The sequence below is a fragment of the Alosa sapidissima genome, chromosome 8 (assembly GCF_018492685.1).
Source record: "Alosa sapidissima isolate fAloSap1 chromosome 8, fAloSap1.pri, whole genome shotgun sequence".
NCBI lineage: Eukaryota > Metazoa > Chordata > Actinopteri > Clupeiformes > Clupeidae > Alosa > Alosa sapidissima.
The window spans coordinates 9891695-9908967 of NC_055964.1; the positions used below are offsets into that span (position 1 = coordinate 9891695).

The window sequence follows — 17273 nt, forward strand, 5'->3', positions numbered from 1 at the left end:
TCTTAACTTGTGTATTACTGTAAAACCTAAACCCCTCTGCTGAACTGCAAACCAGAGATCCAGAGCTCTGCTCACAGACACAATGCCATAGTGGTCAGTTAAACGTCTGCTGTTCCTACCAGGGTGGACACAGGGGAGGAGGGGACTAAAGATTGCAGCTGCCAGGCTGCCAGACAGGAGTGAGGGGTCTGTGTCTCCTGCTGTCCCCAGGCTGCCTGACAAGAGTGATGGGTCTGTGACTCCTGCTGCTCTGGGTGGAGACACACATTTCACTCATGTGCTGTAATTTAGTGCTACTGTTTTTGATGGTCCTATATCAAGAGTATTCAGCATTTGTGAGGATGTCAGTATGTGGTTTACATAATGTACATTTAAATTGGAGACATATTTTACTGTAATTAACCAAGATTTTTACATTGATTTTGCAAAGTTTCCTTGGCTATGAGGTTAATACACAGGAGCGGGTTATATCGGAATATGGAAATGTGTTCATTCTTTCTTCATTCTCCTTTCTAGTCCAATTCTGATTCATTGAGCTATTGGGCACTGCAATTAATACATATGTGCAGTCAATAAAAGGTTTTGTCCTTTTAATGATTGATAAAAAATATGAATGAAAACAATAATAACTGAAAACATATGTTGTCTGATTGCTTGTTTTAATATATCATTTATACATAATTAACTCATTTTATGCTTTATAAAAATGAGACATACAGTAAACAGTTATTTCCTATGTAGTCACAGTGTATATAAACAACATGATGGTGTTTTATGCAAATGAATACATGTAAAGAAATGTGAAATAGAGGCGACACAAATAAACTATCACCTATGGAATGTTCTGACTCATCATCAGCATTATGAATGATGGTAAACGCTATTGCTTTCTTTTCCATCTCTGCAACATGATGATGCAAAGACTCCATTTGCAGAGATATACTGTATAAGCTCCTGTAACAGTAGCCAGCAGGTACTGTAGCAGTGAGCAAACATAACTTCAGATGCCTTAAAAGAAGTTCTTGTGACATTTTAAGCCTGTCACCAATAGGCTTAAGTGCTGTGAGTTTGGCTGTGCAGTTCAACCCCAGGCTTGAAACTCCAATCACATGTATCCATTTTCATACATTACTTAACTGACATTTTGACAATATTCTGTATATTTTTGGAAAAGAAAAGTAGAAAGGTGATTAACAGCCCTTTAAAATCATACCGAGTAATAATGTCTGAGTGTTAAACTGTGTCAGGATCCTGCCTGAAGTACCAGAATTTGATCTGCCTTTGGGCCACCCTGGTGGCTATTTTGTATAATCTATGTTTATGTGCTTGTTGTTTTATCCATGTGGTCTGTATGTACCTGTCTGCTGTCTTGTGACTTTGTTTCCGCCCTTCACCTTATTTGGTCTGCACTTCCTGCCTTTTTATTTTCCCTCCACACAGATAGAACTTGACTGTGTCAGGTGTTGCGTGGCAACGTCTTACTAGCTGACTTGCACTTTCAATGAAATTCCATTGCAATAAGCAAACAGACTTCTTGTGGAATGATATGAAAGATGTGAATCAAAAGCACAAAACCTGTTGCCATTTACAGCAGTCATTATATATTTTGCAGCGGTAATTACATAGATTTAACAGATCTCCAAACGTTGGGAGGACCCATTAATGAATGGAACTTTTTGCAGCACTCTAAAGAGCTGTGACCTCTGTTGCTTTACCCAAGAAATCAAAGATTCTCACACTCACTGGCATCCTTACATGTGGGTGATGTGTGAGATGTATTTTAACAGCGTATATATATATATCTGTCATAACAGCTTTACTGATGAATAGGGGCCAAGCCCAAACCCAGGGTAGAGTTTGTGAGTGAATATGGTCTGCACTCTGTGCAGAAGTGTCATTGTGTCAGAGATGTTGTAGAAGGCCAGAGCTCCTGCCCTGTGATCCACATACACTCCTATTCTGGAGCTGGCCACTAGAGGGAGTTTAGTCTGCTTATTATTGTGCCTAAAAAAGGAGCTGGAGGTGTACAGACCCCAGGACTTATCATTATATCCAAACCCACACTCATGACCCACTCCTTTCCTGCTGATGCTTTTATATGAGACTGCTATATAAACCCACCCACTCCACTCAACTTCCCAGTAGCAGCGTCCAGACACACTCTCTCTACACAGCACCTGACAATACTCATCAAATCTCTCTGGGTGATCAGGATATGACTGGCACTCAGCTATCCACTCCACCCTTCTGTTCCCCTCAGACAGATGGAGGTTTCTGAGTGCTGTGTTTTGATCCAGTGTGAAGTGACAGGAGTCTGATGAAGGAGAAGAGAGGACAACGTTTTGTATGAATAGCAGAGGTGGAAGTGCAATTCCTTTACTTAAGTGAAAGTATAGATACACCTTGTCAAATATTACTCCAATACAAGAGAAAGTCAGATTTTTACTTAAAGAAGCCCTATGCAGGTCTGGTTATTCCTTCGCTGTTTCTGGGTTTTCGCCTGATTTGGGCTGCCACTTTTCACGACATAGCTCCCCCTGCAGCTTCGGTAGCAAGTGACTGCTACACTAAACCCCCACTAGCCATCAATAAACCAAGCTAAACACATAGGGCTCACAATGAAACGGTCGAGCAAACACATTGTTCAAGAGACTATCAAATCACATTACAAAAACGAAGTTCACCCAAGGGTAGGCTACTTACAATTTCAACAGCAACAAAGCCAAGTCGGAGTCCGTTTTGCAGTCTTCTTAGAAACTACAATCTGACTACATTTTCGAGTATTTCCGCCGAGTTACATGTTCGGACCGCGACCAGAAAGTTGCATATTCGTTTTTTTCCGCAGAGAAGCACTAGGGGGAGACGAAGCACCCACCAAACGACCCAAAAAGTGTTGTAGAACCATCAGAACGACTCTTAACCGGCATAATTAAGGTCATTTTTGCTAAAATTGTTGCATAGGACCTCAGAAGTACTTGCTTTTAAAAATACTTAAGTATTCAGAAGTGCAAGTATGTTTCCTTTTTAATGTATTGTAATGTAATGTTTATTTGGCCATTAATAAGGTAGACATTCTTTGGTTGGTCATAGGACTTGAACAGACCTTTAGTTCCTTACATCCAACAAAAACATGTTACCTATTTTTATAACTTTGGAACTGTTATACATGTTACCTATTTTTATAACTTTACAACTGGTAAATAATTATTAATTCTCTGTCCACAAATCTAAAACATTTTCACTGCGGAATACAAAACTAGACAACTCAATTATGAGTAGATTATTTATTGTTTAATGATGAAGGCTAAAGATCTAGCTATGTGGTGAACGTCTGGTGATTGTCTAATTTCATTCCAATTTCGCAATGATCATGGAGGATAGCCTGGTTCTCGCAGTATCAAATGTGGTTAAAAGTAACGAGTACTTCATCTTCATATTTCAAATGTAGTAGAGTCAAAAGTACAGTATTTGTCTTTCAAACGTAGTGGAGTAAAAGTCACAAGTTTCCAAAAATATTAATACTTAAGTAAAGTACAGATACTCAAAATGAATGTACTTAAATGTAGTTAGTTGGTTAGTTACTGTCCACCCCTGATGAATAGCTGTGTGCAACTGTACATGTGAGTGTGTTTCATTGTATTCAAAATATTAAAAGCGTGTGTTTATGTTTCAGTGTGTGTGTGTGTGTTGTTTATATGATGTGTGAGTATGGTGCAGATCTGATTTATTTTTGTCTCTAACTTCAAGAGTGTGTGTGGCCGTGTGTGTGTGTGTGTGTGTGTGTGTGTGTGTGTGTGTGTGTGTGTGTGTGCGCGCATGTTTGTCTCAGTGTTTGTAGGCCAACTTACACTTTTTAAGAACTCCTCTCTGGTTACTGGCTCAGTAAAATCAGCCTGGACATCAGACACTGGAAAAGAACAAATGCATAACTAACCAAACTTGAACCAAAGTGAAGATGGAGATGCACTCATTCAAGCATCACTAATCTTCATTAGGATAGGATGAAGACCTTCAGATCTGGGCACTGGTGGTCTAGTGGTTGGTGATCTGGAGCAGGGTCAAGATCAGGGACAGGAACAGGGAAAAGAGCAGTGGTAGGAGAAGGAGGAGGAACAGGGTCAGGGGTGAAAGTGGGGAGGGGACAAAGAGGGTGCAAGGGCGGGTCGTAGTGGAATGTGGGAGGGGCGGGCCGAAGTGGAGTGTGGGCAGAGTTGGTGTGATAGAGAGCAAGGACCTCTGATTAAAGGTGAAGGAAGTGGCAGGAGCAGCAAAGGCAGGGTAGAAGTGGAGCTAGGAGCTAGTCACGACACCAAAGTCTACTGCATTTTATTGGCTCTGTACCTGTACTCTGCTAAATGACAAAGTTGAATCTAATCTAATCTAAAGAGACGGGGGGGGGGGGGGGGGCATGGAGGAGGGCGTGCTGGATAAAGGTTGGTTTGGGAACTGAGATATCTTGACAGAGGAGAAGGTGAAATGGTGAGGAGACACTCACTGACTGTAGAGATAGAGGGTGAGATTATGTCATCCAAGTAAATGAAAAACTATCCCCCATCCTCAATCGTCAAATAGGGATTATTTCACATTAGTTTATTCTTTTCTCTAGTTATAACTTTTACAGCAAAAGTACAGCAATTTCACACACATTTCACAAACAGACATAGAACTACACAACTGGAGCCCAGATATGCAGAGCTCTAACCTGTGCTTCTCAGGCCAAATGTGAAGTAGGCCACTGCCTCACTCTTTTCTGCAGGTTTGCCGAAGATGAAAACAGGTTCGGGTTCAACAGCTGCTTCAGGCTTGCTGAAAGAGAAGCCCACAGGGCCAGCAGCAGTGGTGGTTCCTGAAGAGAAGGTGAAGATGGGTTCAGTCCCAAATGAGAACCCAGCTGTGGGCAATGCCAGTGCCTTATTCTCAGGGGGACCGGAGGGAGCCAAGGTGGTTGGCTCAGTCACAGGGAGATTCCCAAAGATCAGGGGCCCGGTTGAAGAGGTGGAGGTGATGGAGGTGAAGTTGGCAACTGCATGAGCAGGATCATTAGAAGGTGCAGTACTGGCATCAGTGGGAGATGCTGTGCTTGCTGTGTTGAAAGTCAAGTGGCTGGCATCAAACTTAAAGCCCACGTTGGCATTGGTCTTCTTAGAGTCTTTGTTGGTGCTCTCAACATTTACTATCACCATACTCTTCACTACAAAAACACAAAAACATGGGAGATGTCACACATTTTTGTGTATGTGTGTGTGTGTGTGTGTGTGTGTGTGTGTGTGCGCGCACATGTTTGCATTAACCTGATGACAATGTGGCATCGGAGCACCCCCTTACCCCTAACTAGATGAATATGTGCTCATGCAAGTCACTCAACTCTGCAGATTAACATGCTGAAACTCTCTTCTGGCATATTTTGGCTATCTTTCTATTATGTGAGATACACATGGGAAGAATATGACCAACCTGCTACATAGATCCTCATGATTTCCTGCTTGCAGATATCTCTCAGCTGCTCTTTCAGTTTCAAGACAGATGTCTTCACCGTCTCAAATGTTTTGCTTTTGTTGACAGTGATTCCTGATAGATCTTTAGATTGAGGTGGGTCACTGACTGACTTAAAAGTCTAAAGAAATAAGAGAAGCACAAGAGAGAGAGATGGAGAGAAACACAGAGAGAAAAGTAAACAAACTTTCTCCCTTTCCTAATCAACAAAGTTGACCGCTCCCCTTCCACCAGGTAGCCACATTCATCTTCTCCCCATGGCTGCATTGTTCAACATATCAAAGCCCCCTTTCAATATAAAATCAGGACACCCATCACTTAATGCACACCAACTATGAAACACATCTGATGAACTGTCTAGGTCTGATATAGCCAAGACAGGTTGACAAGCCCCTCTTTCTGTTGCCACATGGTGGTGCTATGCCAAATATGTGCTGTGGGCGTGCATTACCGTAATAATCAATAACATAAGTAGTTTGGGCCATTTCAAGCACTGTATGGTGAATTTATGACACATTTCCTATTTATGTTGAGATGTTTTAATTCATCATATCGCCATTTCAGCATATTACAACATATCAAAAAAGTTTTGCCATTTAGAATCAGCAACATATTGACATCATACATATACCGTATTTGACATGAATCGTCTACCAGAAGTACATCAAAATTGATCATGTGTCACAACGCACAAAATCCCAAATATCTCACTTCCTGTTGGGTGTGGCTAATGCAATGTACATACAAGTTGTTTGTCTTGGAAAGTTACACTCACCTATCAAATTTGGTGTGCGTAGCTAAAACTATATGGCAACCAGATTATGTTCAAATTAATCATGTGCACAATGCACAAAATCCCAATTACCTAATTTCCTGTTGGCCGTGGCTAATGCAATGTACATACACAAGTTGTTCGTCTTGGAAAGTTACACGCACCTACCAAATTTGGTGTGTTTAGCTGAAACCAGAGAGGTAGAGAAAACAGAGTGGCGACACTCCCATAGGAGGCCGTGGGGAAAAATGGCAGCGCTTTTCCATGCCAGTTTCCGGATTATGGGAGTTTTGGAACTTAAAACGGGCAATCTCTTGGACAGTAGTCAATGAGTTAAATGATTACGCCCTCCGGCATCCAGAAATACATCCCACCCTCCTGCAATTTTTTGGAACTTATGATTGCGTGGCGGAGATATCAAAGAGTGTCGCCACTCTCTCTTTCTATGGCTCTGGCTGAAACTATACTGTATGCCAACCAGAGTATGTTCAAATTAATCATGTGCATAATGCACAAAATCCCAATTACCTCACTTCCTGTTGGGCATGCTAATGCAATGAATATACAAATGTTGTTTGTCTTGGAGATTTACTTACAGCTACCAAATATGGTGTGTGTAGCTGAAACTATATGCCAACCACAAGTTGCAGTGACATAAGGGGGCGCTATGGAGTTAATGGGCCATGCCAGGGGCCAAGCTTTTATCCTTGTGTATTCACTGTACCAATTGATGTGTGTACCAAATTTGTGAGTTTTCGCCCATGGGAAGCACCTCTTTTGGCATCACAATTCATCATATCTTAGTTCTCACAAAATCCCAAATACCTCTAGCCTGGCGGGGCCATCCTATATCATTGAGATGTATAGTCTGGCATCGAACCATTCACCTCGCTTAATCCAAGGGGCGGGCAGAGAATTGTCTTTCAAACTGCCTAGGCATGCAATAGGCCAGCGCTACGACCATATCCGTATCCGGTCGGCAAAACGGCAAATACATCCTTCTTCGAAAGTAATGACTTAAGTGCATTGTGTTGCTCAACTTTAAAAAAAAAGCACAAGTCCAACTCCTCCAAAGTTGACGCCAACGCCGGTTCAAACAACCGCTCTTCGTTCGCCATAGCCACCTTCCTTGTTGTTCACAGTCGCAGGACTGTCGTTATCCTGTTAAGCCCGCCTTAAGACTCTCTAACAAAATAGAGCGCTGTGATTGGAGAACATCCACGGTGCTAAGCCAATAGAAATCCCTATGGTTCGATACTAGACGTACAGGCTGAGCAAATTAATTTGCCGCCGCTAGGGTGCGTCTAGATTTCTAGGCTAAAATACCTCACTTCCTGTGTGGCTGATGCATTGTACATATGAAAGTTGTTCATCTTAGGGAGATATACACACCTACTAAATTCCCCACACTGTTATGTGTGTAGCCATCATCCTCTGAGCTGGGTATGTTCAGTCTCTGACAAATACAGTGCAACGGCCAGATCTAGGAAGATTGTTCGTTGTTCCAATTTTCAATCAATTTTTCAATCAATTTAAGAATGATGTGGCTATCGTGCTTTTGGGCACTTTCAATGCTGCAGAAAGTTTCTTGTATCCTTCCCCAGATCTGTGTCATAACCAGCCACGACCCTCTGTAGCTCAGGATTTTGATAGACAGTTTAGCACGCTGATAAGTATAGTCAGCACTGTAGCCATTGACCCTCTTTCAGACTAGCAACATATTGTGCCTTTGAAACCACCTAAATTAACCGACAGTGGGGAAACCAAAGTAGCATTAACATTAGAAACAAGTGTAAAAAGCAAGGGCAGAGAGGTATTCTTTTACGCAGATTGTAGGTTTATCAGAACAAGTGACCACAAGTCAGCCTACAATGGGATGGTAATATTGCATTAACATTGAATACTTTCCCAAAGTGGAGTCAGACTTATTACATAATCAACTGTTATATTTTCAGCAACGTGCAGGGAACTTTAGGAAGAATCCTTCGACCTAACTAAATAATTGTCATGAACAGTCATGATCAAATCAATCAAACAGTCATGATCAAATCAATTTGATCAAATGTATTGTTCACACTCCATATGTCATCAGTCACCTTGAGGAAATGGATGTGGTCCTCTGTGTGTGAAAGCTGCTCCAGGTCAGCATCTCTCCTCTTCAGCTCAGCAATCTCCTGCTCCAGTTGTTTCTGAAGTCCTTCAGCCTGCCTCAACTCAGCCTTCTCCTGAGCTCTGATCAGCTCTTTCACCTCAGAGCGCCTTCTTTCAATGGAGCGGATCATCTCAGTGAAGATCCTCTCACTGTCCTCCACTGCTGTCTGTGCAGAGCTCTGTTAGGAGACACATAAATAGGAGAGTCCATCTAAAGCAGCCCACACTCACACAGCCTGCTAACCAGTGTGTCTCAGAGGAAGGGGAAAATGGTTCTGCATTACAGTCTCCTCTCTGGCTGACTGGGTGAGACCCTGATTTAGCTCTGACATGGCGGCCAGCTGCTGTCCTCTCCTTTGGTCAGTACTCACCTTGAGAGTCTCCACAGCTTTCCTCAGGTCCTGCAACTCCTTCTCTCTCTCTTGGAGTCTCTGCTGGAGTCTCCTCTTGTTCTCCCCCAACTCCATCTAAATGACAGTTATGATATTACCAGACTACACATAACTACATAGTGCTTATACTATTCAAATAATATTTGAACCTTCACATAAAATAGATAGGCCTATATACATTTTGTCATTAAAAAGCCTGTTTGAAACAGACTGTTTCTTTGCAGGATCTGTGGAAACCAAGCTGATCTGAGCAACAGTGTCTTTATTGGGACTTTTTTAGGAGAGATACTGCGTATTCAGTCATGACCCCTACTGTGTAAATCTTAACTTGGCAAAGAGGAGCAGATGAGATCAATAATAACTGGCAGTTCGACACACCATTCCATGTAGTTCTGCTTCTGAAAGAAACATTTAATAAGTAGGCCTAATATCATTTGATGAAGTATGACTAGTTTTACAAATGAACATCTGTACAAATAATATGTTCCATGGATGTCTGATGCAAAATATTGTATTTAGCCTAATGATCAGATACGTTTTCCTCTCAAAAACCAAAATTGCCATATCCACCAGTAGTGCTGTTCAAGTTCACACCTCACCTTATAGTGCACATATTCAGCAATATTGTTGCCGAGCAGATAAAAGCACCACATTTTACATGAGGCTTCTTTAGGATATACTGATTGTAGCCTAGTAGCCTGAGATTGAAGAACTGAGAACTGAGATTTAGAAAATTCCTACTTAGAGCACAAAAATACAGGTGAATAGGGTAGAAAACTCACCTGAATACAAATATTTTTTGTATTGCACGTTTCCTGAAATCTCATGTTTTAATATACAAATTAGGCATTATCTGTGTACAAATATGGTAATTCGCATATCATTTCAAAAACAGAAATAGGAATATTGGATAAAGTAAAAAAAAATGAAAAAGAGTAGTGGTATTGGATATTGGATAAAGTAAAAAAAAGTTGAAAAAATTGTGTTTTGTTATCACAAATAAAATGTTTGGTTAATAAAGGGTTACAAAGCATTCATAAAGTCTTCAGATTATTGGCATAGTAGGCTTGTTTGGAGTGGCCTTATTAAGACAGCTTGACATAAACAGAAAATCTACCTCTTTTTGTATTCATGACATGTTGACATAATGATTATTATAACTAGACTGCATTTCCAGAGGAACTGCGAAAGGGTGCTTGCTCTGGTGCGGTCACTAACGTGAGCAGACAGTGGAATATGCTATGTTGAACCTGGGTTGATCAAAGAATTCTAACAGTGCCTCATTTTTCAAAATCGGGCATACATCCAAAATGCCAAAACACATTTTTGCTAGTTGCAGCGACCTCTAGGTCAAAGGGAACCAAATTATATGTGTGCCCTCACAATGGAGTCCTGAGTCCCTGTACCAAGTTGTGTTTTAACTAGATGTACCGCAGAGTGGTACAAAATATGACCGCCGCCCAGTCCAGCACATTTCTTCCACAAAAATAAATCACGCTGAAAGGCCTATATGATTCTAACTGTCTCACTAAATTGCATTATCCACACTCAATTCTCACTGGTATCTGCTAGACAACAAGTACCAAAACATGATTAATTCATAGATTTCACATGTAAAATTGATTTTATACAACCCCACCCCCATCTTGCCTGTTCATAATTCTGAGAAATTCTTGAATTGTGTGCATGTGTGCGTGTACATGTTTATGTTTATGTGTGTGTGTGTGTGTGTGTGTGTGTGTGTGTGTGTGTGTGTGTGTGTGTGCGTGCTTGTGTGTTTGCCTGCGTATGTGTGTTTGTGCATGTATGCGTACATATGTCTACTGTGTGAGTATGTGTCATACGTATGATAACTGTGAATGTATGTGTGTGCGTGTGTATCTATTTATGCACATGTGTGCACATGGAATGGGTTAACATGACCCCTGGAGGCAAACATACGGAAAAAATTGGTCATCCTAGGCCCTACGGTTCTCAAGATATTCACAGAAAACTATGTCTGCCCTACCCTCCTTTCGGTGGGTCCAGTACAGCGGGGGGGCTACAGATCAAAACAAAAAACAATGGTTCCATGCTATCCATGTGGGGTTACATGCCCACCAAGTTTCGTGTACCCCGGTCTTTCAGTGTCCTGGGAATCCTTGTTGGTGTACGGTCACTAAATGTACACATAAATGATTTTATTGTAAGGCCCCCCATGAACGAAAGTTCACAAAACTTGGCATACATTCGGAGGGTGTCATAATGATCCTACACTTTCAATTTCGTGCAGTTTTGACCATGTCAGCCAGAGATATTGTGATGAAAACACCTAATTTTTTGCTTTTTAATTTTTAACTAGGTGGCGCTATACATGTAATAAGTGGTAATGGGATGGGTTAACATGCCCCCTTAAGACCAACATACATAAAAAAGGTGGACCTCCTAGGCCCTACGGTTCTCGAGATATTCACAGAAAACTGTCTCCGGCCACCTACAGGCCAGTTGGTGTATAGTAACATAAATGAATTTATTGTGTGGCCCCCCATTAACGGAATTCCACGAAACTTGGCGTGCATACAGAGGGTGTCATAATGATCCTACACTTCCAATTTCGTGCAGTTTTGACTATGTTAGGTCACAGATACCTGCGATTACAACACCTCATTTTTACTTTTTTGTGTTTAACTAGGTGGCGCTATACATGAAATGAGTGGTTATGGAATGGGTTGACATGGCCCCTTGAGATCAACATACAAAAAAAAGATGGTCCTCCTAAACCCTACGGTTTTCGAGATATTCACAGAAAACTGTGTCTGCCCTACCCTCCTTTCAGGGGGTCCAGTACAGCGGGGGGGCTACAGATCAAAACGAAAAACGATGGTTCCATGCTATCCATGTGGGGTTACATGCCCACCAAGTTTCGTGTACCCCGGTCTTTCAGTGTCCCAGGAATCATTGACGGAAATTTGGGCATGCGAAAAAGAAAAAAAAGAAAAAAAAATAAATAAATAAAAATCTGACTAAACCTATATGACCGCCTCTTCGCTGCGCGGCGGTCATAATAAATGAAAGTGCTTAGATATGAGCTAACTTCCTGTAACTCTAGTGCCCCTAGTGGTCATAAATGCAGAGACCAAATTTCCCTCACGGGATCAAAAGAGTATATATACTTATACTATACATAAATCGCAATAAAAGTTTTTAGCTAAGAGTTTTCTCTTAAAACCTATTTACAAAGCTGCTCAGACCTACTCTTGACAACTGTGAATGACAACTCTTAAGATAAGAGCTTCGTTGCTATGGTTGACGTCATTACTCATGCACAAGCTTGATTGAAGTGACCACCTTGATTGGCTGATGATTGTAATGCGGGAATGAGGACAAGTTTGCAAAGAGGAGAAACAGTTTAATTGGATTTACGATGAAACGTTACATTTAGTTTACATGTTGACAATGAATGGTTTTGATTGTTGTTGGTGGCGTTATTGCATCACTTAGTTACAATGCACAATTATTCCCTCGTGATTGGGAGCTCTTGTAGCTGCATTCGCATTTCAAAACATTGCAATGTGAAATTCCACAAAAGCGGCTTAGGATTGTTTGTGAATAGGTCTTAGTGAGTTAGGAGTCCTATTGACTTCTTCTAAGCTGTCACAGACTTAGGTGCTATTTTTAGGGCTAAATGCTTCGTGAATTACTCTTAGTTGAAAATAAATTAGGAGTCCTAAAGTTACGAGTGACAAGCCCATTATTTTTAGGAGTTTCTCCTAAATTCCTCAGTTAAGAGCTACTTTTAGCCTTAAGATTCTTTGTGAATATGGCCCCTGCTCTATAAGCACCTTATGTCTGCCTGGAATTGTTTTGATAGCCTATTTATGCATCTCAGAATAAAGGAATGTCCCCAACATCCAGTGTTTTTTTGGGAATATATTTTACTGAAGTCATTAAATGTAGCTGGATACTGATGAACACGTCTCTTACAGCCACAATAGGAGCAATTTTAGCAACACCGTATTTTGGCTGGCACACAACGACCCAGTGGTTTCCCTGTCTGGCCCACTTGGTAACGAAGTTGAATAGCCCAGCTCTAGGAGCAGGTAATAATTGGAGAGAAATTGTTATAACCTCTAAATTTGAGGTTGCAGTTAAAGGAGAATTTCAGTGTGATATTGACCTAAAGTGTGTTGAAACATGTCACCGAGTGTGAACTTTTGTCTCATAGCTCATCTCTGCAGGCTTGTCCCCTGCACTCCGAAGGTGCTTGTTAGCCAATGCTACCAACAGGTTTTCAATGGGGGTGCCTTGGGCATCGGGGTAGCCATGCAAATAAATCACTGTTTTACACCATTTACGAGGCTCAAAGTAGCTCCACACTTCATTGGTAGTCTTCCGAGGGCCCTGACATTTAAAACAAGACATTGAGAACTTTGAAAAAGCACTGGTAGTTTATTTACAAGACGATTTATACGGACAGTACCTTCAGGAAGTTTACCGTACGCCGCCATCTTGAATTTAGTCACGATAAGTCGAGCGACGAGTACGAATGAACAGGTATGATAAGGGATCAGATTCCAATAGCAGCAACTGGAATCCATGCATTTCCACAGAATTATTTTTGGAATGGAGACCATTTCTAGCAGGTCAGATAGATGTGTGACAGGATATTAAGATATGAAGGATAAGACTGGCTGTCATGAGACCATTATGGCAGTTATGACGGTGTCATGTCACTCTTATGTAGACACTGTCAAGTAAGTGTTACCATTGAAACATTAAGACTCAAATAGATAAAGTGTAATACAATAAATACCTAAATGTGTATTCTGAATATTTCCTTTGCACTTAAAAATACATGTTATAAGCAACACAACCAAAAATGTCAAAATTGGACTCCCCTGGAATGATCTTAAAGTAGCCTAGGCTTGAAGGACTTGGTCAAAATAAAAACACAACCATTAATCTTTTTACACAGGTCGAATCAGTGTCATGGATGCCTGTTTGACAGAGAGAGAGAGATGACCAATCAGATATTTCATACCTTATACTAATGAGATATTTCATACCTTATACTAACTAACTAACTATGGACTTTGGGTATCCTGTCCTTATTCAAGTACTGATTTATTTGTTCTGTTGAACACTAAGCCATAAGGTAAGAACCGCAGAACTGACCCTCTTAATTCTATGCTAGTTGTCTAGTGGTATGCTAGTGGTTTAGCAAGCACTGTTGACACATATCAACATTTAATCCAGCTATTGATAACCAGCTGCACCCAAATCCCAATGTCCCTACTACTATCAAACCATGAGGCATAACCAAATGTTATATTGTTTTACAAAAAGGTTGACCCTGATCTGAAAATTCAGGGTCAAACGCTGTATTAATGTGTAAATAATATTTGATGGATCCTGGGTTCGTAGAAAAAGATAATATGGATAATGTTGTACTATACTTTAACAAGGTGTGTGTTTGTGTGCACGCATTCGTTCAGTACAGTATGCACGGCTACTCAGTTCTCACACAGTAGCGGCTTAAAAATCTAATTTATCTACAGTGAAATGAACGAGAAATCAGTTGAATAATTTGTGGCATTTTATTTAACATTTTCAAAAATGTGATGTGGGTCATCTACTACCATGTTATTGTTGCATGTCACTTAAACAACAGACCTCGGGCCCTAGGCCCCTCTGATTTATGAAATGATAGGGATATTGAATTTCCCATGAAACGTTGTGAGCAAAAAAATGACTTTATCCAATGTTTATCTGTTTCTACATGTATGTCCTATATAAGTTTCATTTAACATTTGGTGCTTTTATCTGCTCGGTAACAGTTAATTCTCTAATCCACTTAAAACACTAACCCCACTTAAAAAAGAGCTAGTTCAAAGTTGAGTTTTTCACACAGGTGAACAGTGAACAGTTTAACAGTTTTGAAAATGTCACCCTCCTAATTCTTACATTAAAGTACAGATTCTTCTTTACCTCTACACCAGAGGCATTCTGTGGCCTAGCCTAGCCTATACTGTTGTGAATTTCGCAACGCATGTAACCGAGGTATGCAAATTTAAAGTTGAGGTTGAGTTAGTTTTTTTTTTTTTTTTTTTTGTCTTAAGTATCCCTATGTTTTTTACGAGGCTGAAGCCATATTCAAAATGCGGTGAGACATAATAATTTAGCCTATCAGATGATTCGACAATGGAGTCACCAGGAAAAAAATATCTAGAGGCTGTATAGATATGTATGTCTATGGTCCGAGTAGCCTACTGATGAAGAACGCCTGTTCCGTTGTCTACTGCTTGGCTGGCGAATGCCTGTGTCATCTCGAAAATGCGGTCAACATTGCCCCCTGGCGGTAGAAAATTGCAGTATTTAAGGTGGAATCGAAACTTAACTTCACAGTTTCAATCGGGGGCCAACTTCAGTCTCGTTGGTTTTTGACAACTTCATTCAACATGGCAATCAATCATTACCCTAAACATTGTTCTGTTTCACTTTCTAACAGCCTTCAAAGCAAAATAGCCTCTAAAATCATGAAACCCTGAGTGAAAATTGTCCATTTCAATATGGTGTTTAAAGAAGCTATTCTTTCCCAAATGAGCTGAGTATCAAAACTACAGTAGGTCATATAATTTGTGTAATGCGATACAATCGCTACGGTGTGTATTTCAGCAGTCACACTAAATCCGCACCTGAACTCCCTCACCGGCCTTTACCTGTTTCTCCGTTCTCTCAGTTGCAGCTGATACAGTGTCATGGCCTTTGTGTTCATCCATCAGACAGAGCAAACAAACACAACTCTGATCCGTGCGACAAAATACCTCCAGGAGCTTCTGATGTTGGGTGCAGATCTTGTCCTGTAGCTGACCTGTGACATCAACCACGTTGTGTCTTTTTCCTGTGATTAGATCATCATGGCGCTGGAGATGAGTCTCACAGTACGACACCAAACACACCAAGCAGGACTTGACGGCTTTGAGTTTTCTCCCGGTACAGCTGTCACACTCCACATCTCCAGGTCCAGCAAAACTCTGAGGAGAAGCAGCATCTTGAATCCTGGTCTTCCTTAACTGTTCCACAAGCTCAGCAACAACATTATTTTTATGTAATGTAGGTCTCGGGGTGAAAGTCTGTTTGCATTGTGGGCAGCTGTAAACTCCCTTCTGATCTTCCTGATGATCCCAGCAGTCCTTAATGCAGACCGTGCAGTAATTGTGTCCACAGTTCAGAGTCACTGGATCCTTCAGTAGATCCAAACAAATCGAACAGGTAAAAAGCTCCTGCTTATTTGAAATCGCCTCTGCCATTCTTCCTGAGCACGACAAACTCTTCTGTTCCTTCTGGAACCCCTTAAGCAACACTTTTCTTTCAGTTTCGTTTGCTCTGAATTCAGTGTTTCTTAAGTTACAACTTGGGAATGACTTCCTTGTTTGCCTTTAGTTGTGTGTGTCACTGTCAATATGCAAAAAAAAAAAAAAACATTCTCATTGACAAAGATTGACAGGTACATGGCCGATATAGTACCAAGTCTAGTCTCTTGCCAATAACCAAGGCTACATAGGCCTATACAGGTGGGTCTCAAAAAAAATTTGAATATCGTGAAATTATAGTTTACTATGAGTAGAAGTTATAGGCTACTCATAGTAAACTATTGCGAGCCTTTTTTTGTTTCAGTTTTGATGATTACGGCCTTACAGCTCAAGAAAACACAAAATCGGGTATCTCAAAATATTAGAATGCTATGTTTTACCTGTCCGATTTGTTTGGATCTAGTGACTCTGAACTCTGAATTGTTTTAGACCACCTGTTGGTGCATTATAGCCTATTCATTGCACCAACCTAGGCTAATAGTAAAACAACCTTTTTTTCTTTTTAGGAATTACAGTCTTCATGCATTGTAGAATTGACTGAGTAATTTCAAAACTGTCAAACGAATGCCATTTTGTAAATGTAAATGCTGCACAAATAAAGCAACCAATTCAGAACATCCTCAATCAAAATACTACAGAACACCGTTGATTCAGTGATTGGCTTAGCCTTAGAGGAATAATGGTGCCATCTAGTGGAGATATTTTGCTGTGTAAAATTGAAATTCACTGCTGGGTGTGCAAAGCCACTGCATTAGCCTACTGTACATAGCATATTTTTGACACAATTTGACACATTCTCTACTGACTCATCAACATAAACCTGCTGCATTGCAACACCATTGATGTTAGACAAAGTGGTACATTTCATAACTTTTGTTCATTCTCGAGATTTGGATAAATATCATTCTCTTTCGTACTTACACTGAAATGTAATATTAGACCTTCCATCAGACATTCCATCTTACTACCATTACTATAAAATGGTAGTCCTGTGAATCTGATGAAGGGCAAAGAAAAGTGTTCAGGGGAACATATGAGAGCAAAAGGTCAGAAGGGACTCAACGTGTCTTGGCGTTTTATGCCTTAGGCATGGGTTAGGGTTGGGGTTATGTT

General features: G+C 40.7%; 1 protein-coding gene across 2 annotated transcripts; it reads right to left on the reverse strand.

Moving 5' to 3' along the window:
* Positions 1 to 1123: 1123 nt before the first annotated feature.
* On the reverse strand, positions 1124 to 16322 carry LOC121714861 (E3 ubiquitin/ISG15 ligase TRIM25-like). Of its 2 annotated transcripts, none has more exons than XM_042099996.1 (7): positions 15507 to 16322; positions 8788 to 8868; positions 8362 to 8595; positions 5455 to 5614; positions 4703 to 5191; positions 3851 to 3907; positions 1124 to 2314 (listed from the first exon to the last, which is right to left on the reverse strand). In XM_042099996.1, exons 1-7 carry the CDS (start codon positions 16095 to 16097, stop codon positions 1806 to 1808), a joined length of 2121 nt encoding a protein of 706 aa, XP_041955930.1. In that variant the 5' UTR covers positions 16098 to 16322; the 3' UTR covers positions 1124 to 1805. The 2 variants fall into 2 exon arrangements, with proteins under 2 accessions (XP_041955930.1, XP_041955929.1); XM_042099995.1 differs by having other exon boundaries at positions 8788 to 8883.
* Between the last annotated feature and the right edge of the window lie 951 nt (positions 16323 to 17273).